Source organism: Dromiciops gliroides, chromosome 3, assembly GCF_019393635.1.
Source record: "Dromiciops gliroides isolate mDroGli1 chromosome 3, mDroGli1.pri, whole genome shotgun sequence".
NCBI lineage: Eukaryota > Metazoa > Chordata > Mammalia > Microbiotheria > Microbiotheriidae > Dromiciops > Dromiciops gliroides.
This window is the reverse complement of record NC_057863.1, coordinates 68,621,902-68,648,125: the sequence shown is the minus strand read 5'-3', so window position 1 is coordinate 68,648,125 and position 26,224 is coordinate 68,621,902. Positions and strand designations below refer to the sequence as shown.

The 26,224-nt window shown below is 41.2% G+C and overlaps 1 protein-coding gene across 4 annotated transcripts in view; it reads right to left on the bottom strand.

Annotated features, from left to right (window-relative positions):
- The window catches only part of NHEJ1 (non-homologous end joining factor 1), a 129,321-nt gene that overhangs the window by 77,729 nt on the left and 25,368 nt on the right, over positions 1-26,224 (bottom strand). For all 4 annotated transcript variants that reach the window (XM_043998365.1, XM_043998368.1, XM_043998366.1 and 1 more), the window contains 2 exons: positions 12,988-13,126; positions 4,994-5,052 (listed from right to left, as the gene is read on the bottom strand). In XM_043998365.1, the coding sequence (XP_043854300.1) occupies positions 4,994-5,052; positions 12,988-13,126 (198 nt within the window). The remainder of the gene's footprint in view (positions 1-4,993; positions 5,053-12,987; positions 13,127-26,224) is intronic.

Below are 26,224 nucleotides of genomic sequence, written 5' to 3'. Positions count from 1 at the left end.
CCTAAACCCAGGCACAAACATCTTCTGCAGGGCCTTGTGGTGTTGACCCTCGAGTAACACTACCAAAGGGGAATAAAGGGATTGACCCCAAAGAGGCAATAAATGAAACTGAGTCTTTTTAGAAGACCTTCAATCAGAGCCATCAGGACCTGGGCTCAGTTATCACACTAAACAAGGTGAATCGGTGTTGTAATGGGAAGTTGAAAACCTCTGGGGCAGGGATATGGAAGGCCAGGCTCTTTAACATCAATGCCTTTGCCAGGACCCCCACCCTGGAGGAACCTACTTCATGAAGCTGCCCAAGTTCCAGTGCTGAGGGCTGATCCCTGGCCAGGGGCAGCCAGCTGCAGAGGGCGGAGCTCTATTTTGAGCCTGGCCACGTCTGGTTTGAGCAGCATGCGGCCCTAGTGACTCACACACCCATGCAAACCGCCTGTGGCTCTGTGGCACGGCCCCGGAATGCCAAGCCTGGGCCAGCTCCCTCCTCACCCCATTATGTTGGGATAAATAAATAAAGAGCCCGCCAGCAGCCACACAGCCTGATGGCAACCAGATGGGAAGGAGGATGCGTGGAGAGGGCCAAGGGGTGGGAACTGCTGTGAGGGAGCCGGCAGAGAGGGCGAGCTCTGTAGGCCTAGTCATTCTATCACTCTTCTAGCCCAACTCACTCCCCATGGCTCATAGTCCTGCCCAGCTATGTTCTTGCTCAGACACTAAGCAGCCCTAACTTTGTAGTCCTTTTCCCCATCCTGAGGGTGCTTCTTGGCTCCTAGGCCTGGGATGTGTCCCATATGGGGTGTTGCCAAATGCCACTCGATCCAACCCCTGTTTCTTTTGTTTTCCTCTTGAATCTGGGCTACCAGGCTCCCTCTCACCAGGTCCCTCATAGGCTGGTCTCCCTGGCTCCCCCAAGAATGAGAAGTGAGGGATCCCAGGGAAAAGAGGACAGGGCCATCACAAAGAGAAGCCCAAACAAGGAAAGAAAAGATTTGTCATCTGTCAAGGTGAAATGGGTTTCAAATCAAAGATTTATTATTGCTCCCAACTTAGCCCTTTTCAACCTTCAAGTTCTTTTCCCTGTCTTAGCCCCCCAGGGTCACTTCCACCGAAGTCTACCCACCCTACTGCCCCTTGAACATCATCTCTCTGGCCCCCTGCCCAACTCTATTCCCTTCAGGAAACACAGACCCCAGCTACTGACCCCCTGGCCCTCTGACGTCAGCCCTGGCCCCCTCGATCCTTCATTTAGAGCTCTCTGTCCACAGTTTGTTTATCTTCCTATTCAATGTTGCTTATTTTAATGGTACATCCTTCCAGCTCAGCCCTGGGTGACCCCCTGACCTCACTGTGTCCTGTTTGCAGGAGCTGCAAGAAGAGTATTTATTTGGTGGTCATGATAGGACCACAATGGCTCAGAGGAACCTTCCAGTTCAAGTGGCTTTATATGTTACCCTAGATACATAGCGAGGTATTCTAAGAGGCCAAGGGGGCTCTTCATTGGCCTTGATACTTTCCCTGCCACAGATCCTTCTAAAATGTTCAAGAACCACACAAAGCAATAGGGCATAAAGCAGAGAGCACGAGATTAGGAGTTAGGAGCCAGGGATTTTAAGTGTGAGGAAATGGGGATTGGTCTCCTCTCAATAAGAATATAATGGTCACCATTCAAATTACACTCCACCAGACCTGTTTGAGGAAAAAGGTCTCCTTCTTCTCCCCACCCCCAAACAAAAGCACATGGTTCTGAGAAACCCTGAGCTGGCTGCAATTAGGCCTGCTCCTGAGCTGTGTCCATATAAAGAAGAAATCGAAGAATTGTCCCTGTATCACCTCCCCATTAGCTAATAAATACTGTGTTCCAATTAGCTGGTTTTTGCACGGAGATTGTAACCCTTGAGTAATTGGACCAATGATGAAAAAGGGAAGGGTCCATTCATGTTAGGGACGAGGGATAAAAGGGGCCTTCGAGTCTCCATTTTTTGTGACCCACCAGCTGCACACTGGGTGGCCCATTCTTGTGAGAATGACAATAAATATGCCTTTGACACATCACCACCGCTGAGTTCCAGAAAATTATTGTAGGAGCCATTTTCCTCACACTAAGGAACAGTGAGACACTGTCACACAATCAATTAATCTATCCTGGTCTCAGTATCCCATTTATAAAATGAGGGGAGGCTAGACTAAATGATATAAGGCCCCTCTGAATTCTAAGATACTATAAGTTTGAAATATCTGTGTTGCATAAAGAACTTGGAAGGGTAATACCCCTTCTCCAAGCAGGTCTATGGATTCAGTGGGCCTTTTCTCTCCACTCCTACATGCCCTTTGCCCAACAGGGGGACAGAGACAAGCATCATACTTCAAATGTCACAGGTGGGAAAGCCAAGGTTCTAAGAGAAATGACTTCCAAAAAGGGCCCAGACACAGCTCTAACTCTCAGTCTCACTCTGTTCACACAACACCCTGTGCCCCAAGCTGCTAATCTAGCCACCAGAATATTGCCTGCATCCCTCAACTGAGAGACTGAGATGGAAAAGTAGCTCAGATGACAAGTCCTACCTAGGCAGTGGACGTATCAGCTGCCAGGTGAGCCACTAAGCTGGATCCCACTGCCATTGCCACTGTATGCCCCCTCACACCAGACAGGCTCAATTAATACCTGTGGCCAAAGGAACTCGTTAGGAACTCAGCACAAGGGGACCAAAGCAGGCCGAGTTTGACTTTAACAGTCCCTCCCCTTCTCCAGCTTACATTTATACAGTGATTTTAAGTCTATACAAAGCATTCTTCTCACCTTGCCCGTAAGAGGGCTTATGAGTGCTGGCCCCGTGATTCAAACCCATGTGTCCTGACTGCAGGTCTAGCATTATTTCTATTACAGTATGCTGTCTTCCAATAAAGACTGAGCCTTCTGTGGTTCTAGAGAGCAAGAGAAGGAAAGCTATGCTCACCACTTAGCCAACTGATAATGACCCCAAGGTAGAAAGGGAAATGGGGGGAGGGGCAGGGAAGCATGAGGATATTACAGCAGAACAGCAAGCTCCAAGTTAATCAGGAGGTTTTCATTGAGTACCTGCTATGTTCCTTGTAGCATGCTAGGCATTATGTGACACAGAGGATAAACACAGCGCACGTGGACAAGAAGTTTATAACTGAGCTAAGTTGATAAGAAATACACACACGTGACAGTGAATAAGACAATATTATCTAGAGAACAGTGGTATATAGTATTAAACTGTGTAGTCTATACAGACAATGCCAAGTTACAAAAATAAAGGACTGTCTGTTATGTAAGTACTTAGTGTAGAACAGGTGGAGAAAAGGTAGAAAAGAAGAAAATCAACGTGTTCTGACAAGAGCAGGAAAGATTTTTAAAAACTTTTTATGCACAAGAGTAGATCTATTAATGGAAACCTAGGCAGGACCCTCCTGACAGGCCCCTATTACCTGTTCTCCCCTCCCATATAAGCTCCCTTGTACACTGTATTTAGCCATTCTGCTGACTAAAACAAGGTGATTATTGAATGGAAATAACGGCTTCCTCCACCACTACCTCTTGCATTAATAGGAGTTGAAGGGACATGGACGAAGGGTGCTACACTGGGCTGATTCTTCAGTGTCCCAATCCAGACCCTGTCGACATAGTTGCCTCAGACTCCACCCTCACAATACCATACAGAATATGCCAGAGATTGACTATAGGAGAGTCAGGTTACCAAAGGACTAGAGAAGTCACGCAGAGCCCCCTGAATGCCTGATTAAAAAAAAACAAAACACCCTACAAACCTTACATAGTGAAGCTTCTAGGACTTCCAGTCCCAACCACACACATCTTGCATATTGAGAAGATTACCTACATTGGTTTGTGACACCCAACACTTATCGCATACATTATGCAGTTATTCTGCTTGTAACATACTAAGATTCAATTTAATCAGTGGGGGAATGCCACCTGGGCTACCTTGATTGGCCAGAGTCTAGCCCTGGACCACCTTGTTAATTAAGGTTCTTATTAACTGTTACCTGGACCATTCCTATCTATGTGAAGCCTTTTGTGATCTACTTGGTATCTACCATACTTACTTTGTATGGTGCTTTGAAGGTAGAGGCTGCGGTAAATGTTGTGATGGTTCTTGGCTTCCTCCTCAAATCATCACATATAGACAAAGTATTATCATCCCCCCGCCCAAGACAATGTAAACTCCTTAAAGGTAGGACCTGTCATTTTGTCTTTATATTTCCAGAACCCAGCAGTGTCCTACGTATCGTAAGCTTTTAATAAACACTTCTTGGCTTAGAAAAGATTGGAATTCACACAGCTGCACTACTAGGCTACACTGTCACTGGCCTAATAAGGATTTCCCAAATGCATGGCCTGAATTGTGCCAGCCAAGGGGTAAAGTACAAAGTTTGAAAGGGCCAAAGCTCCTATGAAAACTGTAAACATTTAGCTCTACTTTAACACCGTAAAGCCATTCAAAAAGAGGTCACTGACATGTGAAATCACCTGGCTTTGAACCTTCACTGATTCAAAGCCAACCCTTCAGAGATGGGTAGACTAGAACACTGTAGTCACTGCTCAGGAATCCCAGCTGAGGACATTCCTAGGGTCTATCAGCTCAAACGCAAGAACAAAAACAGTATCTTTGTCACAATGATAAAGCTAAGGTTTTTAATCCCTATAGGAGGGATAAATTACTTTTCAATGCCACGTGGTCAACATCTTTGTTGTGTTGCTATAATTTTCTGAACCCCTAATAAATGGTTTTGGGGGATTCAAAAGCTAGTTTGCTTGTTACTTTTGATATTAAAAAACTAAAGACATGTTGTGTCTTACCACCTACACCTGTCAAACCAAGCCAGCTTCTTTGTAGATCATTTTTTCAGGAAGAGGCAAAGTATCAAGAAAGTCATAGTCCCTAATCAGTAATGGGGAAAGAAATAGTAAAGAAAAGTTAACTGAAGAGTAAAGAAATAGCAGAACTCCTACCTCTGTCACAACCTGCTCCAGGAAAGCATTCTCGTCAAAGAGCTCTGTCTTCAATCGATCTGTGTGCAGAAAAGAAAAACGGGAAAAGAAATGAGCCTAAGGATCCATATCTGTAGAGTAAAGAGCAGATCCAGGCCTGTCTACAGTCATCTGTTCATGCATTCAGTCAATGATTTATTGGAAGCTCACTATATAGTAGGAAGTAAACTTTAAAAAATATCTATTGTATGGTACACAGTAACAGCAAAATTATAATGACTATCAACTGTGAAGGCTTAGTTACTCTGATCAAGACAACACATCAATATGATTCTGAAGAATTCAAGATGAAAAACGCTATCTACCTCCAGAACTGATGAACTCTGAGTGCCAATTAAAGTATAATTTTTTTCACCTTATTTTTCTTACTTTTTTTGCAACATGGCTAATATAGAAATGTTTTGCATGAGTTCCCATGTATAACTGAGATCACATTGCTTGCTTTTTTTATCTTAATTTTTTCAGAGAAATGAAGGTTAAGTGACTTGGCCAGGGTCACACGGCTACTGTCAAGTGTCTAAAGCTAGATTTGAACTCAGGTCTTCCTGAATCCAGGCCTGGTGCTTTATCCACTGTGCCACCTACCTGCCCCATGGCTTGCCTTTTTAAGGAGTGAGGGAGGGGCTCATTTGGCACGAGGGAGAAAATTTGGAACTCAAAAATATTTTCGTTAAAAAGAATGTTAAAAATAAATAATAAATTATAAAATAAAATACAATACCTAGTGTATGCAGAACACTGTACTAGGCAAGTACTAAAGAGATACAGAGTTTAGACAAGAGATAGCTCTTGAGAAGCCCTGATGTTCCCCTGACCAGAACCACCCATCATTTCAGCTCCCCCACTAAGCATCACCTAAGAAATTACACCTGTTCACCTTCTTCAAGATTTCCATTCCCTTCACTCTTCAGCACCTTCTCAGGTCATTGCTATACTCTGACTTCACTTTATTCCCTTCTCTACCATTAACCAGTTAGTAATTTCCACTGTAGTATGCAAGCAATTGGGTAGTGCTGAAGTCAGAAAGATCTCATCTCCACATCCAATGGCTCCACCCCTCAGTTCTTACCCAGGCCACCATCACCCCTATACCGGCAACTTGCGCTTCCCTTGCCCATCCTGACTCCTTGGTGAATCAGTCCAACACTATGTTATCTTCTTCTCTCAAATCCTTCACCCCTTTATCCTATCAAAGGCTTTGCCCTGCCAAAACCCATCCTTGGATTATTCCCACCAATCACTGCCTATCACACTGAATGACACTGGATAAAATCATAAAAACCATGCTGACCTGGTCTACTATAAGTTTATATTCTAGAAGTTCAAGTAGGCCCTCACTATGAAGGAAATCATTTTTCCTATCAACTAATCAACTCACTATCCCACTCTTTCATCCTTCCTCAAAGCTCTCCCAGCTCCCCCTCCCCCAACTTCTCAGATGAGAACCTTGCCTTATATTTCACTGGAAAAACTGAATTTCTTTGCTAAGAACTTCCCATTCTTCCCTGTTCTTCATCTTACATCAATCAGAAGCCTTCTGCTACTATTTACCATTCACCCATTTCACATGAAGAGGTGGCCCTTTTCCTTCTAAAGGCAAAATCCTGTACAAGTTATTCCATTCCACACTGTCCACTCCAAAAGACTGCACCCTCTATCATCCCCATTCCCTTACTAATCTTTGACCTCTCCATTTACTACTTCCCTCCTGCTCATGCCCATGTTTCTTGCATCTTCAAAGAACCCTTTCTCATCCATTCCCACTAGTTATCCTCCTATCACCCTTTTGAAGTTAAACTCCTTGGGAAGGTTGCCTGCAATCCATGTCTCTAATTCCTTTCCTCTCTCTCTTAACTTCTTGCAATCTAGCTTCTGACCTCATTACTCAACCAAAATTGCTCTCTTCAAAGTCACCAATGATCTCTTAACTGGTAAATCAAATGGCCTTTTTTCAACCCTTTTTCTTCTTGGTTTGTGCAGCTTTTAACCCTGTTGATAGCTGTTGCCTTCCTGAGGCTCTGTTCTCTCCCAGTTCTCTCTCTCTCTTGCTTGCATTTCCTCTTCTGTCTCCTTTCCAGGATCTTCATCCATATCACTGCCACTAGCCATTAGGGTCCATCAAGGCTCTATACTGGGCCCTCTTCTCTCCTCTCTCTATGCTACTTTATGTGGTGATCTCAACAGCTCCCTTGTTTTCAATTATCATCTGTACAGAGATGACTCTCAGATCTATTTGTCACTCAGGCTTACAGCCTAGGTGTCATCCTTGACTCCTCATTTTCTCACTGTCCATATAATACTAGCTAACAGCTAACATTAATATAGTTTACTATATGCCAAGCATTGAGTTAAGAACTTTACAATTATTATCTCATTTGAGCCTCACAACAACCCTATAATTATCCCCATTTTACAGATAAGGAAACAGAGGCAAGCAGAGTTTAAGTGACTTGCCCAGGGCCACATAGCTAGTAAGTTTCTGAGGCTGGATTTGAACTCAGGTTTTCTTGATTCCAGGCCCAGCACTCTATATACTGCACCCTAGTTTTCCCCAAACCAATCAATTGTCAAGGTCTATCAATTTTATCTACATAGCATCTCTTGAATATGCACCTTTCTCTCCTGTGACACTGCAATCACCCCAATGTGTGTAGGCTCTCATCACTTCCCACCTAGACTACTACAATAGCCTTATCATTGGTCTCCCTGCTTCAAATCTCTTCCCCCACCAACATATCCTTTATTCAGCTATCAAACTGATCTTCCTAGAGGTCTGACCATATCACCTCCTCCTCAATAAACCCCAGTGGCTCCATCTTGCCCCCTGCTTGGCTCCCAAAGTCCTGCCCCCTCTTCCCTTTCTGATCTTTTTGTCCCTCACATATCCTCACCCCCTCCCATAAACTTCCTCAAATATGATGCTCCATATTTCCACTGAGCATTTTCATTGGCTGTGCCTAGAGGACTCATCTTCTTCATCTCTACTTCTGGGCTTCCTTCACCTTTCCCAGTCCTTCTTCATTTGCGTGAGTGCCTTCTCTCTGGGACCACTCCCAGTTTATCCTGTTTCCATCTTGTTTGTACATAGGTGACATGCTGTCTCTCCCCCATTAGACTTCAAGCTCCTTGACAGCAGAGACCATTTTTGGTCGTGGCTGGCACAGAGAAGGTGCTAAAAAAATGTGAGTTATTTGACTAACTGGCCTAAGTCCAAATCTGGCTTCAGGCACTTACTGTGTGACCCTGGGCAAGCCTCTTAACCTCTTTATGCCTCAATGTCCTTATCTTTAAAATGTGGGTAATAAGAACATCTGCCTCCCAGGGCTATTGTAAGGATAAAATTTGCCAAAAAACATTCTGTAAACTTTAAGGTACTAGATGAACACCAGCTGCTATACTATTATGCTCTGGAATCCCATCACACCACTCTTCTTTTGACAAACCCTATTGCAGACTAGAACCACTATGCAGCTCCACCACTACTCACAAGTCGTTAAGTACAAATGAAGGCAATCCCATCGTTGTGACTCAGTACATTACAAATGCATGCTATCCAGCCTCACCTGCGTCCTCATGGCAGGCAGCAAGGTAGGCCTTCTATTCCTAAGTGATTCCCTATCTCATGCCCCACAGATGTTGTTCCAAACCTGTTCTCTCCTGAAGTCTCCACATCCCCCACCCCCCATCCCCGACCTCCACCATCAGCTAAGAATAGCACCTCTTAATTTACTGAAAACATTAAGATCGTTCAGCATGTGTTCCTCCTCCCATTCTCTTCATCTCCAAACCACTTGACATTCACCCCAGTGTCTGACAAAGAGGTGATTGTTCTCCTTGCCAAAGCCAACCCCTCTATATGTGCACTTGATCACAACTCCTCCCATCTTCTCCAACACATTACATCTATAATACCTAATTTGGAACCTTCAACTTTTGCCTATCAAGTGGTTCCTTCACTACTACCTTTAAACATGTCCAAGTTACTTCTATGCTAAAAAACAAAACAAAACAAAACTCTTCTGTAGACCACCCTCACCCACTATAGACCACCTACCTATGACCTCTCCTCCTTTCCTCAACCCTTTGTAATCTGGATTTTGACCTAATCACTCCATTGATACTGCTTTATCCAAAGTTACCAATTGTCTCTTAATTGCCAAATGTGATAGTCTTTTTTCGGTCCTAATTCTTGACCTGTCTGTTGAATTTGACCATGCTGATGATCTTCTTCTCCTGGATACTCTTTCTTTTCTGGGTTTTCATGATCCTATTCTCTTGGTTCTAATCACTCCTCTTCTACCCTTCTCTGTTGTATGTTCTAAATTAACTGCTATAGCTACTGATACTAACTTTGGCAGTAAGCATTTATTATTAATTAATATTATAATATACCAGTATATATGAATGTAGTGGAATTCTATTGTGCTGTAAGAAATAATGAGCAGGAGTTCAGAGAAACCTGGAAGGACTTGCATGAACTGATGATGAGTGAGATGAGCAGAACCAGAAGAACATTGTACATAGTATCATCAACATTATGTGTTGATCAACTGTGATAGACTAGATTCTTCTCACCAATACAACAGTACAAGAAAGTTCCAAAGGACTCATGATGGAAAAGGCTCTCCAAATCTAGAAAAAAAAAGAACTGTGGAATACGGATGCTGATTGAACCATACTATTTCTTTTGGTTTTGGTGCTATTATTTTTCTTTTTTTGAGGTTTTTCCTTTTTGCTCTGATTCTTCTCTTATAACATGACTTATGCAGAAATATGTTTAATGTTATTATATATAACCTATATCAGATTACCTGCTGTCTAGGGGAAGGAGGGAGGGAGAAAAATTTGAAATTGGAAATCTTATAAAAACAAATGTTGAAAACTATATCTACAACTGGAAAATAATAAAATACTTTTATTTAAAAAATAATAATAATATACCAGTAAAGGATTGACCACAATTCTCCCTGACTTCTCATGGTCTCAGGCTGCATGGTAGGAAAAACAGGAAGAGAGCAGAGTGTGTGTGTGTGTGTGTGTGTGTGTGTGTGTGTGTGTGTGTGTGTGTGTGTTGGGGGTGTGTGGAGTATCTGGGGCCCCAAGAAATCCATTATTGATAATTATTTTCTCACACTATCTTCTCAGTCCCTTTTGCTGGATCATTATCCATGTCAAGTCGCCTTGTGTATGTTCCCTGAGGTTTTGTCCTGGGCGCTGGTGCTCACGCTGGTGCACTCTCTCTCACGCGCGCTCGCACTCTCTCTCTCTCTCTCTCTCTCTCTCTCTCTCTCTCTCTCTCTCTCTCTCTCTCTCTTTTACTCTGCCCCTTTTCTGTCTCTCCCAGTAACTTCATCAACTCCCATGTATTTAACTTTCATTTCTATGCACATGCCTCTCAGATCTACAGATCTAGCCCCAGTTGTACCCCAAGCTTCAGATATATCACACCTGGTTCAACATATCTAAAACTGACCTCAAAGACTCATGATGGAAAATGCTCTCCAAATCCAGAAAAAAAAAAAAGAACTGTGGAATCTAGATACAGATTGAGCCTATTTCTATTGTTTTTGTTGTTGTCATTTTTTTGAGGTTTTTCCTTTTTGCTCTGATTCTTCTTTCACAGCATGACTAATGCAGAAATATGTTTAATGTAATTGTACATATATAACCTATATCAGATTGTTTGCTGTCTTGGGGAGAGGGAAGGGAGGAGAGGGAGAAAAATTTGAAACAAGCAATCTTATAAAAACAAATGTTGAAAACTATCTCTACATGTAACTGGAAAATAATAAAATACTTTTACAAAAAAAAAATTGTTGACTGATTTCTGTCCTCATGGAACTTACAGTCTAGATAGTAGAAGGAGATACAAACAGATAACATGCACTATTACATGAGAAATACATTAGACACATTCAAAACAAAATGCCATATATGGTCTAAGGGAAAAGGATCAGGATTAATGGAGAAGGGAGCATCTGAATTAGGCTTTAAAGTGTAGGTAGGAACTCAGGTGAAGAAGGTGAAGGAAGAGATTCCAAGCATGAAAAACAGAATGAACAAAAACATTTGGGGGCAAGGGGAAGAAGAATTGAAAGAAGTACAAGGTGTATTTGGAGGACAGAGATTAGATTCGTTTGGCTAGAACATAGTGTGAATGGAGGGGAAGAGTATGAAGTATATCTAGAAAGGTAAGGTAGTGGGGCAGCTAGGTGGCATAATGGATAGAGCAGCAGCCCTGGATTCAGGAGGACCTAAGTTCTAATTTGGCCTCAGACACTTAACACTTACTAGCTGTGTGACCCATGGCAAGTCACTTAACCCCAATTGCCCCACAAAAAAAAAAGAAAAGAAAAGAAAAAAGAAAGGTAAGGTGGTAAGTGGTAACATCGTGCAAGATCCTGAATGTCAGACAAAGAAGTTTGGACTTTACTTCCTATACAACAGGCAATCACTGAAGATTTTTTTAGCAGAAGAATGAACCAATCATAACAAAAGTTACTCTGGCAGTAGTATAAAGAATGGATTGGAAAGGAGGGAATTAAAGTAGAAAACACTTTTTAGAAAGCTAGTGCAATAGTCCTGGAAAGCAATAACATGGGTCTATATGAATGTGGTGGCAGTTAGAAAAGTGTGGAAAGACAGATAAGAGCTGTCCTGGAAAAAAGAACTAGTCATTCATTTCTCTGAATGATGCCTAAAACAGTGTCTGTTGTAGTATCCCCTTTTCTCCTAAGGGAGAGATTTAGAGACTGTAAGTTTACTAATACCTAAATTTTGTGATATGCTAGGCCAAAGCTGTATGACTACTGGCTCTTTTCCAAAGGCTTTTCATTCCACTGTCCAGGCATGGCTGGACCCAGCCCTTGACCCTACCAGTCACTTGGGCCTCAGCCAAGAAAAGTACTTTGGCTGTTAGAAATACAGCTAACCACTCTTAGTGTTGCACAGCTCTAGTGTTGGCAGCTTGAGTGTCAGCAGCTCAAGTGTTGGCAGCCCTAGCGTTGTTAGCAGGTCGCTGTTCAAAAACTCCAAGCAGGCAGCAGTTGGTGAGTGAAGCCTTTATTCATCTTTGCAAAGATGGGCACTCTTCTGAATGTACCGGAGAGTGTGAGGTCCCTCACTCCTATTTATACCCCTCAAGGGGTCCCCTCTGACCAATCACACTAAGGCCTTTTGATACCCCTCATTTACATTTCAGTTATTACAGTTATTACAGTTGCTATTTATATAGAATAACAGTAACGGCCTAAGAACCCATCAGGTGATACCAGTTAACCAATCAGATTTTACAAATTACGATACCAGGCCATAACCTATTCTGGGAAAGAGTGCCAGTTCCCCCTCAGAACAATACTGTGTTAACATACATAACTCTTCAAGAAAGAAAACCTGTCTTGGGGTTTGACCAATCAGATTGTTCCATTTTCCAACCAATCAGATTGTGGCCTTAGGCCCCAATCCTATGCTGGAGTAAGAATGTCCCCATTCCCCACTAAACAGTATTTGTGTAAACATAACCTTTCAATATAAAACTCAAGTCAGGGCTTGAGCTCCGAGTCACATGGGGATCACCTCAGGTGCCACAAGGTGAACTCCCAGCCCAGCCTGACTCCCACAAAACCCAGGCCCTTATCAGGCCTAAGGCCCAGGAGCCTCAACTCAAAGCCTCCTGTGCCAAGAGGTCCCCTGCTGGGACGTTTGGAGCCACAAAGCTGTTGGGCCTGAAACTAGACTCACTCTCTGCCTTTAGGGCTCTGAGAAGAGTGCAAATATAGTCTTTTCTCTCATGGCCCATCACCAAACTTCCAATTCCTACCCATTACCTAGTACTCTTCCATCCCTATGGATAACCCCATGTGGTCAGGGCAGTGCCCTTTCTTAACTATCCTCTTCTTTATTGCAACCCTCAGCCTCCCAAAACTACACATCCACCCCAACTAGTCTCCTCTAACCTCGGCTCAGTACGGCTCCATTCTCCTGGTAGTCTTGGATTTCTGCATCCTTCAACCGAAGCAAAGAAGCCAACTCTCTCACCTGGCACTGCAGTACCAGACTCATGCCCATCAGGGGACGCATCAGATGCTGGGAAACCTTTAAAAAAGGAGATGATTACAATTAAAAACAGTTTATGTTACACCCTCAGGTGTTATATAACACCCTGAGGAAGAGGCTAAAAGAGGACATATGCTCTCCACTCAAAAAAAAGTTCATATTTTAACCTAGAAGTAATGGGAAGCCACAGGGACTTTTTGAGCTTGGGAGTGTCATGTTCAGACTCAGATGGATTAGGAATCTACAGAGAAGTTTACCATCTCACAGAAGAGACAAAATAGGTAAATAAGAAATCAACATAAACAGGAATTACAATTATAATTGTAAAAGTTATTAGGATAACAGTAGGAAGTTTTGTTTTATTAAAGAAGGGGTAGAAATGCCATGGGAAAGTATGATGGTCATAAGTTGTGATTTAAAGAGAAGGATTTTGTATGGTAAAGCAGACGAGAGAGATTGAATTGAGAATGTGTAACAGTTTAACCAAAGGCTCAGATGTAAGAGTGAAAAAACCAAGTGAAAGGAACCACAAGAAAGACGCCCATGCTAAAATGGACAGTGTTAGCTGGGACACAGTACGAAACAAGAAACATACGAGAGCTTTCACGGGTATGTTATAGCCAGATAGTTATTAGGAACCATTTTAGCTTTGGTAGTGGCTCCAACGTCCTTTGAGATCAAGGTCAATATCCTAATTTTTTCAATCTGTTCCCATAAAGGCTGCAAACCCTAAAGGCTGGTTAAATTCTATGCTAAAATAGCCAGCTTGACATCAAGAGATCAGCGACCCTACACAAGGGGAGAAGGAAGATCTCTTAGGCTTAGAGATGTCAAGATATTGCTAGCATATTTCTCTAATCTTTAGAGTTTAATATGAAAACGTACTACTAGCAAAGTATAATGCTTTCTTTCTCCAGTAGGAATTTCCCATTGGTCTATCAAAAGTCTGTTATCTTGCTTGGCTCCTGTCCCAACTACTCCCCTAGAAGGAAGATGGGGAAAAGTCAAGATGAGAAAAAATGTGCTTTAGGGGAAAGTTAAGGTGAAAGAAAGAAGGGAATCAAGAGACTGGGATGCCTTTATCTCTGCTATCCAATCTGTTCTATGGATAAATTTAAATTAGAATAAAAAAAATACTCTATAAACCTCAATCACTTCTGTCCTTTATTGTGTCTTTGACAAATTTTCCTTATTTTATTAGAAGTTTCTTCTAAAAAAACATCAATCTCGGGCAAAAAGCCAAACAAACAAAAAAAGCAATCATCAAAAGACTTCTTCCTAAATGTACGGAAAAATATAAGTATGAAGGCAGAGGACTAGTGGAAGTAACAGAGAAGGAGTGAAACAGGAGTATTATGGACAGAACCTGGTACCTTCCTTACAGGCAAATGAATGTTTTGAGGTTTTTGTGGAACTACATTACAAGATGGGGGAGTACATGAAAAGGGAGAAGGGAAGGAAAGGGATAGAGAGGAATGGGTGATATACCAGGACAAAGTCAAGGGCTAGCAATTAGGTGAAGGTGACCCCTGAAGTTTCAGAAAGAGAAGATCCAAACAGAGGAGTGGGGGAGGAGACAGGGAAGAATTGAAAAAGAGGGAAAGGTGATGCCTTGGTGGCAGGAGAGGGTTCCACTGAAGAATGCTCCTATGGATGAAGGGAAAAGTAAACCTTGAAAGAGGTGTGGTCTGGGGGATTTGAAAAGACTGAAAAATTTGTTCATCCTACCTTAGGAGAGGGGGAGTGAAACTCCTGGGAGCAACTGGTCCCTGGGGAAGTAGGAAACTGTGATTTTGAGGTAAATGAGGGAAGAATTCGACCAAGGAAGAGCACAGATCAGTGGTGGGCTGCATAATCAGGGATGTGGTAGAGAAGGGGCCTTACTATGGACCAGCGTCCTTTCCCAAACCTGCAATAATTGCCATTGTCTGGGAAGGAGGCACAGTGACAAAGAGGAAGCCGCTGTACAAGCTCTACAAGACACTGGAAGAAAGCATCTTGAGGACGGGACCTAGAATGGAAACCTTGAAAGTCTGGCTTTCATGAGAAGAGAGACCAGAGAAACACACATGCCATTAGTCATTAGAGAAGGAAAGTCTAGTGTAAACAGAAAAAGAGGGTCAATAAGGAGAGGAAAGACCACCCCTATTCAATCATTCTCTGGAACTCAGTGGCAATGTGTCAAAGGCTCATTTAGTTTCATTCGCCAGAGAATGGGCACCAAGATCATTGTGCAGCTGGTGGGGGCAGGTGCAGAGAGTGAGGGCTTGCAGGCCCCGGTTTAATCCCTAGTCCCTAACTTGAAATGGACCCTCCCCTTGTTCATCACTGGCCAATTCCTTAAGGGTTACAATCTACCTTGAAAGCTAGCTAACCAGAACTCAGTATTCTCTGTCTCTCTCTCTCTTTTTGGTGAGGGCGATGAGGGTTATAAGTTACTTGACCAGGGTTACACAGCTAGTAAGTGTTAAGTTCTGAGGCTAGATTTGAACTCAGGTCCTCCTGAATCCAGGGCTGGTGCTTTATCCACTGTGCCACCTAGCTGCCCCTGAACTCAGTATTCTTTTTTTTAGTGAGGCAATTGGGGTTAAGTGACTTGCCCAGGGTCACACATCTAGTAAGTGTTAAGTGTCTGAGGCCGGATTTGAACTCAGGTACTCCTGAATCCACGGCCAGTGCTTTATCCACTGTGCCACCTAGCTGCCCCTGAACTCAGTATTCTTCCTTTTTTTTTTTTTTGCGGAGCAATGGGGGTTAAGTGACTTGCCCAGGGTCACAGAGCTAGTAAGTGTCAAGTGTCTGAGGCTGGATTTGAACTCAGGTACTCCTGAATCCAGGGCCGGTGCTTTATCCACTGCGCCACCTAGCCGCCCCCTGAACTCAGTATTCTTAACCCTAATTTCCATAATTATTCTTTGAGTTCTTGGGTAATGGGGAGAAGACACAGGGACATTCCTTCGATCCTCCTGGGAGAGGACCTAACTGAAACCAGCTCAGGGCAGCTAGGTGGCGCAGTGGATAGAGCATCAGACCTGGAGTCAGGAGGACCTGAGTTCAAATTCAACCTCAGACACTTAACACTTACTAGCTGTGTGACCTTGGGCAAGTCACTTAACCCTCATTGCCCAACCAAAAAAAATAAATATAACCTAGATATTAAGAGAGATATTATAAGAAAATTTGAAGTACATGGAACATATTACTTATCAGATTTTTGGATAGGCAAACAAATATAAATAAACAAGAGAGAAAGTATAAAATGGATAATTTTAATTACATTAAATTAAAAAGGATTTGTACAAATAAAACAAATGTAGCCAAAATTAGAAGGAAAGCAGAAAATTGGAGGGAAATTTTTATAGACAATTTCTCAGATAAAGGTCTCATATCTCAAATACAAAAAGAACTTTGTAAATTCTATAAGAATATGAGTCATTCCCAGGGCAGCTAGATGGCGCAGTGGATAGAGCACCGGCCCTGGAGTCAGGAGTACCTGAGTTCAAATCCGGCCTCAGACACTTAACACTTACTATCTGTGTGACCCTGGGCAAGTCACTTAACCTCAATTGCCTCACTAAGAAAACAAAAAACAAAAAGAATACGAGTCATTCCCCAACTGATAAAGGCTCAAAGGGTATAAATAACTGGCAGTTTTCAAATGAAGAAATCAAAACAATTTATAGTTACATAAAACATGCTTTAAATCATTATTGATTATAGAAATGCAAATTAAAACAACCTTGAAATATCATTTTATATCTATCATATTAGATAAAATGATTGAAGGGGAAAGAGACAAATGTTGGAAGGGTTGTGGAAAAATTGAGACACTAATTTATTGTTGGTGGAATTCTGACCTGATCCAGTCATTCTGGAGAGCAATCTGGAATTATGCCCAAAGAATTAGTAAACTACCCATACCCTTTGACCCAGCAATACGATTACTAGGTCTGTTTCCAAAGATGATTAGGAAAAGAACCTATATGTCCTAAAATATTTATAGCAGCTCTCTTTGTGGTGGCAAAGAACTGGAAATTTTAGGGATGCCCATCAAGTAGGGAATGGCTGAACAAGTTGTGGTACATGATTGTGATGGAATACTACTGTGCTATAAGAAATGATGAGCTGACAAATTTCAGAAAAACCTGGAAAGACTTGTATGAACTGATACAAAGTAAAATGAGCAGAGCAAGGAAAACACTGTATACAGTAACAGCAACATTGTGTGATGATCAACCATGAATGATTTAGCTCTTCTCCGCAACACAATGATCCAAGAGAATTACAAAGGACTTATGATGGAAAATGCTAACTACATCCAGATAAAGAACTGATGGACTCTGAATGCAGAACAAAGCATACTTTTTTCACTGCTTTTGCAATCTACTCTGAAAATGTTTCTCTGAGATTCTATGTATCTCACCTTCTCTCTTGGCCACTACTTGTCTTTTAATCAGCTTGTCATAGCATTTTCTGTCCTTAAGCTTATAAAATAAGACATTACTTTCATAGGGACCAATTTTTGTCTTGAAGCTATTTTTTACAGGCTAAACAATTTGCTGGAAAGATGTATTAGTATGAGGTGGCTTCCAAATTACCCAATGACCAATCTCTTGGTAAAAGTCCTTGTTAGAAGGGGTCAGATCTCCCCATCGGTCACCTGCTTAAACAACAAATCAAAAACCCCCAACTAAATAACAAAATAGAAATTACAAAATTTAAAGAGATTAATAAAATCAAAAGCAAAAACACCCCTCAACTGAGAAATAAAACTAAGAACTGGTTACTGAAAAATTAGAAATAACCAAATAAAGAGTAAGTTCTCATGATTTTTAAAGACTCCATTTTGGGGGGGCGGGGGCAGGGCAATGAGGGTTAAGTGACTTGCCCAGGGTCACATAGCTAGTAAGTGTCAAGTGTCTGAAGCCAGATTTGAACTCAGGTACTCCTAAATCCAGGGCCAGTGCTTTATCCACTGTGCCACCTAGCCACCTCTCATGATTTTTAAAAAGAGAAAAAACAAATTATTTGTATCAAAATGAAAAAGAACTTAGAACAACTGAAGAGGAAACAATGCAAACTATTAAAAATTATTTAATTATATGCTTTAAAACTGATAACTTTATAGTTATAAAACTATAAAATATACAGATTAACAAAATTAGAAAAACGAAATAATCTAATATCAGAAAAGAGAAATTGAACAAGTCATTAACACTCCCTCCAGAAGTGTGTAGATGCTGCTAACATAAAGTCTTTAGTCAAGAAGCTGGAAGAATGAACAAACAAAAAAACCACTTTACCATAAAAAGCTATTATGTAATAGGAATGTTCAAGACACAAACACAGAAGAGAATGACTACAAAATATCTAAAAGCAAAGCCTCAAAGAAAAACACAATTTGGGCAAAACAAGTTCAGTTGAGTTCCAGGAAGAGATGAAACAAAAGTTTCTCTTAAAAGTTAATTTTTTTTTTTAACAAATGAGAGCATTAGAGAAAAAATTATAAAAGAAATAAAGTGATGCAAGAAAGAATTAGAAAGGGAATTAAGACCTTGGTACAAAAAGTTCAAAAATTTTTTTCCAATTTTTTAACATTTTTATTTAAAGTTCAGAGTTCCAAATTCTATCCCTCCCTCCTTTTCTCCCCTCCCCCCTCCCTGAGGCAGTAAGCAATCAGATAGATATAGGTTATACATGTGCAATTATGTAAAACATTTCCATATTAATCATTTTGTACAAGAAAACTTGAGTAAAAGAAAAAGAAAGTGGAAAATAGCATGCTTCAGTCTGTATTCAATCAGTATCAATTCTTTCTCTGGAGGCAGATAGTATGTTTTATCATTTGTCCTTTGGGATGTTCTTGGATCACTGTATTGCTGAGAATAGTTGTCATTCACAGTTCTTCACCACTCAATATTGCTGTTATTATGTAGAATGTTCTCCTGTGTTACTGTGTATAACATTACTCTGTATAACATTCTCACTTCACTATGCAACAATTCATGTAAGTCCAGATTTTTCTGAAATCATGCTTCTCATTTCTTGTAGCACAAAAAAATTCCATTACAATCATACCACAGCGTGTTTTACCATTCCCCAATTGATGGGCATCCCTTTGATTTTCAATTCTTAGACACCACAAAAAGAGCTGTTTTAAATACAAAAAGTTCAATATTTTACCTAAGAAATAAACTCCCTGAAAATTAGAATGGACCAAATAGGAGAAATTGACTCCACAACACAAGAAATATTAAAACAAAGTCAAAAGCTTGAAAAAAAAATAAAGAAAAGGTAAAGTATCACATAGCAAAATCAAATGACCTAGAAAATAGATTGAGGTGAAAAAAAAATTAAGAATCATTGGACTATCTAAAATCCACAATCAAAAAAAGAGTCTAGACGTCATATTTGAAGAAATCATAAAAGAGTCAGATCTCTTGGAACCAGAAGGCAAAGTAAAAGTAGAAATAATCCACCAGTAACCTCCTGAAAGAAACCCCAAAGTGAAAATTCACAGGATTATCATAGCCAAAATCTTTTCAGATACAAAAAAATCTTTAAGCAGCCAGAAAGAAAGAATTCAGATACTGAACAGAATGATGTTCAGATATCATTCACTTTCTGCCATATGCATTCAATAATTAGAGATGGAGAAGCATTACCAAATCAGAATACAGAAAGTCCTAGTTCTTCACAGTTTTTGTACATGGAAGAGATATTTGAATTAATCTTTGATTGCTTGGCTGAAGGGGAAAAGGAAGGAAGAGGAAAGAGAAAAATGGGAAAAAAAAAAGTGTTTTCCTAATGCATTGTTGGTGGAGTTGTGAACTGATCCAACCATTCTGGGGAGCAATTTGGAACTATGCCCAAAAGGTTATGGGACTGTGCATATCCTTTGATCCACTAATACCACTACTTGGTCTATATCCCAAAGAGATCATAGAAAAGGGAAAAGGACCCACATGTACAAAAACATTTATAGCAGCTCTCTTTGTGGTGGCAAAGAATTGGAAATCGAGGGAATGTCCATCATTTGGGGAATGTTTGAACAAGTTGTGGTATATGGATGTGTGAGATTTAAAATTGGATATTAGATCATAAATCTCCCCTACTTAACCTTTCCCTTAATTTATCTCCCAAACTAGTAAATGGAAGAAGCTTTTGGTCTTCTAGATAGACCTTTTTATTTATTGTTATGGTAGTCACAAGGTGATGTTGATTAGAAGGATAGGAAAGTAGAAACACAATACAAATCATCTTAAGTCTAAGCTTAGTCTATATTCCTTATAAAAACTCACCAAACCGAAAAGACCACCTTTTGGAGAGAGAGAGTCTGTGCCGCGCCGTCAGGAGTCCCGCCAAGCAGGCCAAAGCCCCACTTCCGTTCTCTCCACCCCGGAAGTCAAGTGCCCCGCAGGCAGTCTGACATGCGCAGCAGGCGGACTGTTCATCTCCTCCCCAAAAGGGTGGTCCTTGAAAAACTGGCGTCTTTCAGTTATCCTAACTGACTGTTAAAAACTTTCATATTTTACCACATTTTGGCGATGTCTGGCTTCCTTAGAACTGACTCAAGCTTCCTTTTTTTTTTTTTTTTTTTTTTTTTTTGCGGGGCAATGGGGTTTAAGTGACTTGCCCAGAGTCACAGAGCTAGTAAGTGTCAAGTGTCTGAGGTCACATTTGAACTCAGGTCCTCCTGAATCCAAGGCCTGTGCTTTATCCACTGCGCCACCTAGCTGCCCCTTCCCCCCCAACAATGATGATAACAATCACCATAACAACAGCTCTTCCTGTAGCATCTTAAGGTTTGAAAGGCACTTTCTCGATAACCCCATGTGTTAGTCAATGGCCATTTGACATATGAGGAAAGGGTCTGGTGCAGGATGGATTACTATTGTGCTGTAAGAAATGATGAGCAGGCAGATTTCAGAAAATCTGAAAAGACAAGTGGACTGATGTTGAGTGAAGTGAGAAGAACTAGGAGAACATTGTACACAGTAACAGCAACATTATGTGATTATCAACTGTGATAGACTTGGCTCTTCTCAGCAGTACAATGATCCAAGACAGTTCCAAAGAACTCATGAAAGAAAATGTTTTCCACATCCAGAAAAAAGAACTGTGAATTCTAAATGCAAATTGACCCATACTGTTTCTATTTTTTGGTTGTTTTTTTTTTCTTTTTTTGAGGTTTTTCCCTTGTATTCTGATTCTTCTTTCACAATATGCAGAAATATGTTTAATGTGATTGTACATATATAATATTGCACATATATATATGTATGTATCAGATTGCTTTCTGTCTTGGGGAGGGGGTAGGGAAGGGAGGGAAGGAGGGAGAAAAATTTGGAACTAAAAATCTTGTGAAAACAAATGTTGAAAACTATCTTTACATGTAACTGGAAAAATAACAAAATACTTTTATGATTAAAATTATTATCTAAGGCTATACCACTGGAATGAAAATTCTAGTAAGCCTTACCAAACTGGAAAATCTTCAGATATGGTGCCAATTCTATACAGGTTTTTCATAAGAGGACCAATTGGGAGAGGTTCTTTACCAGGTTGGCTGTAAATGATAAATACTTAAGCAAATGGGAACTCTCAAAAACTATCTATTTAAGTCATAAAGGGGTTACAATTCATATTGGTAGAGAGAAGCACCACACTGATAAAACCCTATATTACTGAAGTGCTGAATTAAGTCCAACTTTCTGTTATTTATCATGGCATTTCTTGTTTCTTGTGGTTTTTTTTGGGGGGGGTAGTTTGTTTTTTGCAGGGCAGTGAGGGTTAAGTGACTTGCCCAAGGTCACAAAGCTAGTAAGTGTCAAGTGTCTGAGGCTGCATTTGAACTCAGGTCCTCCTGAATCCAGGGCTGGTGCTTTATCCAATGCTCCACCTAGCTGCCCCCCAATCATGGTATTTCTTGATCCAAGTTGAGACAGACACCCAAGGAAACCTGGGGTGGGGTCATACTTGTTGAGTCAGGTCTAATGCCATTGAGAAAAGGAGTGTGAAGACCCAGAGAACACCCACACAATGAGCTATTAGCTGCCTACCTGAAGCTTCCTCCCAAAGACTTGCCCTTCCCCTGGAGGTATGCCTCTTTCCTGCCTCTTTGTCTTTGAACTCAGATAAAGATGGTTTAGGAGGATGTGGGAATTGAAATACAAAAGAGTATAGAGATGTCCAGAAAATAGAATTAAGTCAATGTTGAGTTCCTAAGTGTTCCTTCCTCTTTCTAGTTCTCTCAAGTCTGCTTTCAAATCATTTTGTCTATAACAGTAAATGTTTGTTGAGATGAACTGAATTTGGCAAGTGTAAACAATGTTGAAGTGATACAGCTAGATCAAGGTACTGGCGTTGTTGGCAGGTTCTTTCCTTCTGATTGACCCCTGATGCAGTTCTGAAGTGGAAGAAGTCCCTTACTGTAGTTCCACATTGGGTTTCTGGATCATTACTTGAACTGGTGCAAACTTCAGGGTTCTGCTGCAGTAGGTATGTGGAAGCTGGGCAGTCTGCCTTCACTCAGGCAGCCGTCTTGGCAGAAGTCTACTGAGTTTGTATTTTAAGGATTTCTATTCAGCTCTAATATTTTATCAGGAATGCTTGGAAGTCCTCAATTTCATTAAAAGTCCATTCCCTACCCCTACTTCCCAAACACTGACTTCTTTCACTCCAGAAATGTGTAAGAGGTCAGTCAGAAGGACAAGGGAAGTAGGAAAGAACCTGCCAACAACCCTATTCCTACAACAGGGAAGCCTCCCAGCAAGACCAGAGACAGACAGGGTCACTTGTAGCTTCTGTGACCAGAAGTAGTAAGAGTGAAGGACTCTCCTAGAAAAGTCAAGAGTGGTCAGAAAGCCTCAGCATGGGATTATTGGAAGTATTGGAGAGCGGATAGCCAAAGTCCCCAAGTGCCTTGAGAGAAGGCCCTAAAGATCAGCAGAAGAACCCAGGGGGTCCATGGCAAAACTACTCAGAGCCAACCACTCCAGCCCAAAAGGACTACTTTAGCCAAAATCGCAGTATGTGGAGGAGCTTGGCCCTGGAACAAAGCCCCAATTCAGGAACTATATGCTGTTAGAGATGAGTAAATCAAAGAACACATAGAACAGTATCAAAAAGTATTATTTATCTAGTGATTCCCAAAAAGAAAGGATTTGAAAAACTGTAACAACTCCAAGTGGAGATTCACAGGAAAAAATGGACTTTCCACAAAGACTACACCTAACCCTAGGAGAAATGAAACAAGAGATTAAAAAATGAAATTAAATAAGATCTCAGGAGGAAAGGAGAAGGAGGAAAATAAATAGTCCAGAAAAGAAAGTGATGCACTGTACCCAAGAAATTGACTCTCTAAAATCTAAAATAGACCAAATAGAAATCAATGGCTCCATGAGACAGCAAGAACTATTAGAACAAAATCAAAAGACTGAAAAAATATAAGACAATTCAAGATAGCTGATATTAAAAATAATTGAATTCAAAAACACATTAAGTAAAGATAATTTAAGAATCACCAGAGAACTTCTGGATCATGTGATCAACAAGCTCGAGGACTAGACATTTTCTCTGATCTCCACAACCTCTTAAACTTCTCCAAAACAGAAATTATGAACCAAAGATAAAGCACCTTTAGCTGTCTCTATTGTCTAGGATCTCCAGAATCCAAAATAGAGTTAAAAGCAAACTTGAATTGATGTCTGCCCTGAGCTCACCCAGCACCCTCTCCCTCACCACCTACCACATTACTGACATCAAGGCTACATTAACTGACCCAAGGATCCAACTAATGGGCTTGCAACCAAACCTGACCCCACAATACTACAAGGGGGACACAGCTGCCAGAGTATTAGGCCCAGTCTTAGGAAGACCTCAGCTCAAATCCAGCTTCAGACTGAGGCTGAGTAGTTGGGATGAGTGTGAGAGGTCACACAGCTAGTAAATGTCTGAGGCCGGATCTCAAGCCTAGCACTCAGACCCCTGCACCACCTTATCTTTCAGTGAAGCTATGACCTCACTGATGTGCAGAGCCCTTTCACTGGTGCAGATTACCATCTCTGAATTGTCATACTATGTCATTCCTGTTTATGTTGTTTCACTAATTTTCCACAGAGTGGCTGCCCAGCATGTTGGAGGCCTTGCTTTAGGTCTTTTTACATTCTGAGGATACTGTTAGAGGCAGCTAGATAGTGTAGTCGTAGATGGAGATCTGGGGTCAGGAAGACCACACTTGCCAGCTATGTGACCCTGGGCAAGTCACTTAAATCTCTGTCTTCCTCAGTTTCCTCAATTGTGAAAGGGGAATATTAACCACACCTACCTCCCTGAGTTGTTATAAGATCCAATGAGATACTATTTGTAAAAAGTGCTTAGTACAATGCCTGGCACAAAATAGGTACCATATAAATAAATTATTCCCTTCCTCAACCCACCCCCTTCATGTCCCCCAGAAAGGAGGAAGAATGGGGTGGGACATGATATTTCTTATGAAGAAAAAAGAGGATGCAAACACAGAAGAGGAACTGGAGGGGTAGGCATTGAATGAACTTGATTTTGCTCTAAACTGGACAAAGAAGTCCAGTGTAAAGTTTAGTGTAAAAATACAGCAAACTCAACAGGAGGAAACAAGCAGTGATGGGAGGTAGGGTGGTCTAAGAAGGATAATACTGGAAAGTCACAAGTAAAACAACCTTCCTGATTCCAAACTGGGAACTAAAAGGGAGGATCTTCCTGAGAAACCTGAGTCGTATGAACTAACCCAGAGTGAAGTGAATAAAAAGAGCATGATTTATACAAGGACAGCCACAATACAAAAATGAAACAAAAACACCTTTATAAGACTTAAGAACAAAATAAAATGCATGTCTAGATAAAAAAAGAAAGACTTAAAAATGCTACCCATGGAATGGTCAACCAAATCTCCAGAAGACACATGAGAGAGCATTTACTCACCTCAACAGAAATGATGAATACAAGGTACAGAGACATAGTTTAAAATTTTTTTTCAATGAACAAAAATATTTATCCCCCCACTAAAAAAGAAAAAACAAAACAAACCACTGTAACATATAGATATAGCAAAAGCAAAACTAATTACCTCACTGGCCAGGTCCAAAAAATACGTATCTGTCATGGGGCGCAGAGCACCCCAGAATTTCTCTGGGCCACACCGAGAAATCTTCTCCTTGAGAAACTAAACCAGAGGACAGATAACGCCTAGAGGAACCAAATCGGACTGAGCTAGCTTGGGATTCCTACCCTTCATTCTGGTCTCCCTTACCCTGGGGAGATAAGTTTGGGTGTGGCTGCGACCTTTGTGTCCTGAAGAGGGATCTGTAGCCACCCCTCACCCAATTCCTCTAGTCACTACCAGTGGGGGATGGTCCTCCACTCCTCACCCAATTCCCCCAGCCACCACCAGTGGGGGATGGTCCTCTCTCACTAAAGGAACTTTTCACGGGCAGATGGGCCACCCCCATCAGTCCCCTATAAAAGTACCTTCCAGTCTCCTGTTCGAGGAGATTTGGTACCTCTGAGCCATGTGCTTTATGCCAAATCTCCCCATGAAAAGTCCAAGGATTTCTTTCATGGTTTCCCTCCCCCCCCTCCTTTCCCTTGGCCCTAAATAAACTATCACCTTATTCTAACTACGTTTTGTGTGCAAGAGGGTGTAATTCTTTAAAGAGGAATTCCCAAGAACCCCAACTCCACCCCCAACCCGTACCCCATTTTCCTACCATATCCATGGGTACCATAGACCCAACATCACTTCTCTGTCAGGAGGTAAACAGCATGTTATATCAGGCATCATTTGGAATTGTGGCTGGACACCAGGTTGATTGGAATTGTTTGTTTCTGTAATGTTGTTATTGTATCATCCCTAGTTCTATGTACTTTCACTCTGAATTAGTTCACATGAATCTTCCCAGGTTTCTCTAAAATTACTTTCTTCAGAACCAGGAGAACATTGTACACAATAATAGCAACATTATGCATTGATCAACTGTAATGAACTTAGCTCTTCTCAGGGATGCAACGATTTAAGACAATTCCAAAAGACTCATGATGGAAAATGTTCTCCACATCTAGGAAAAGAACTATGTGGGGCAGCTAGGTGGTGCAGTGGAT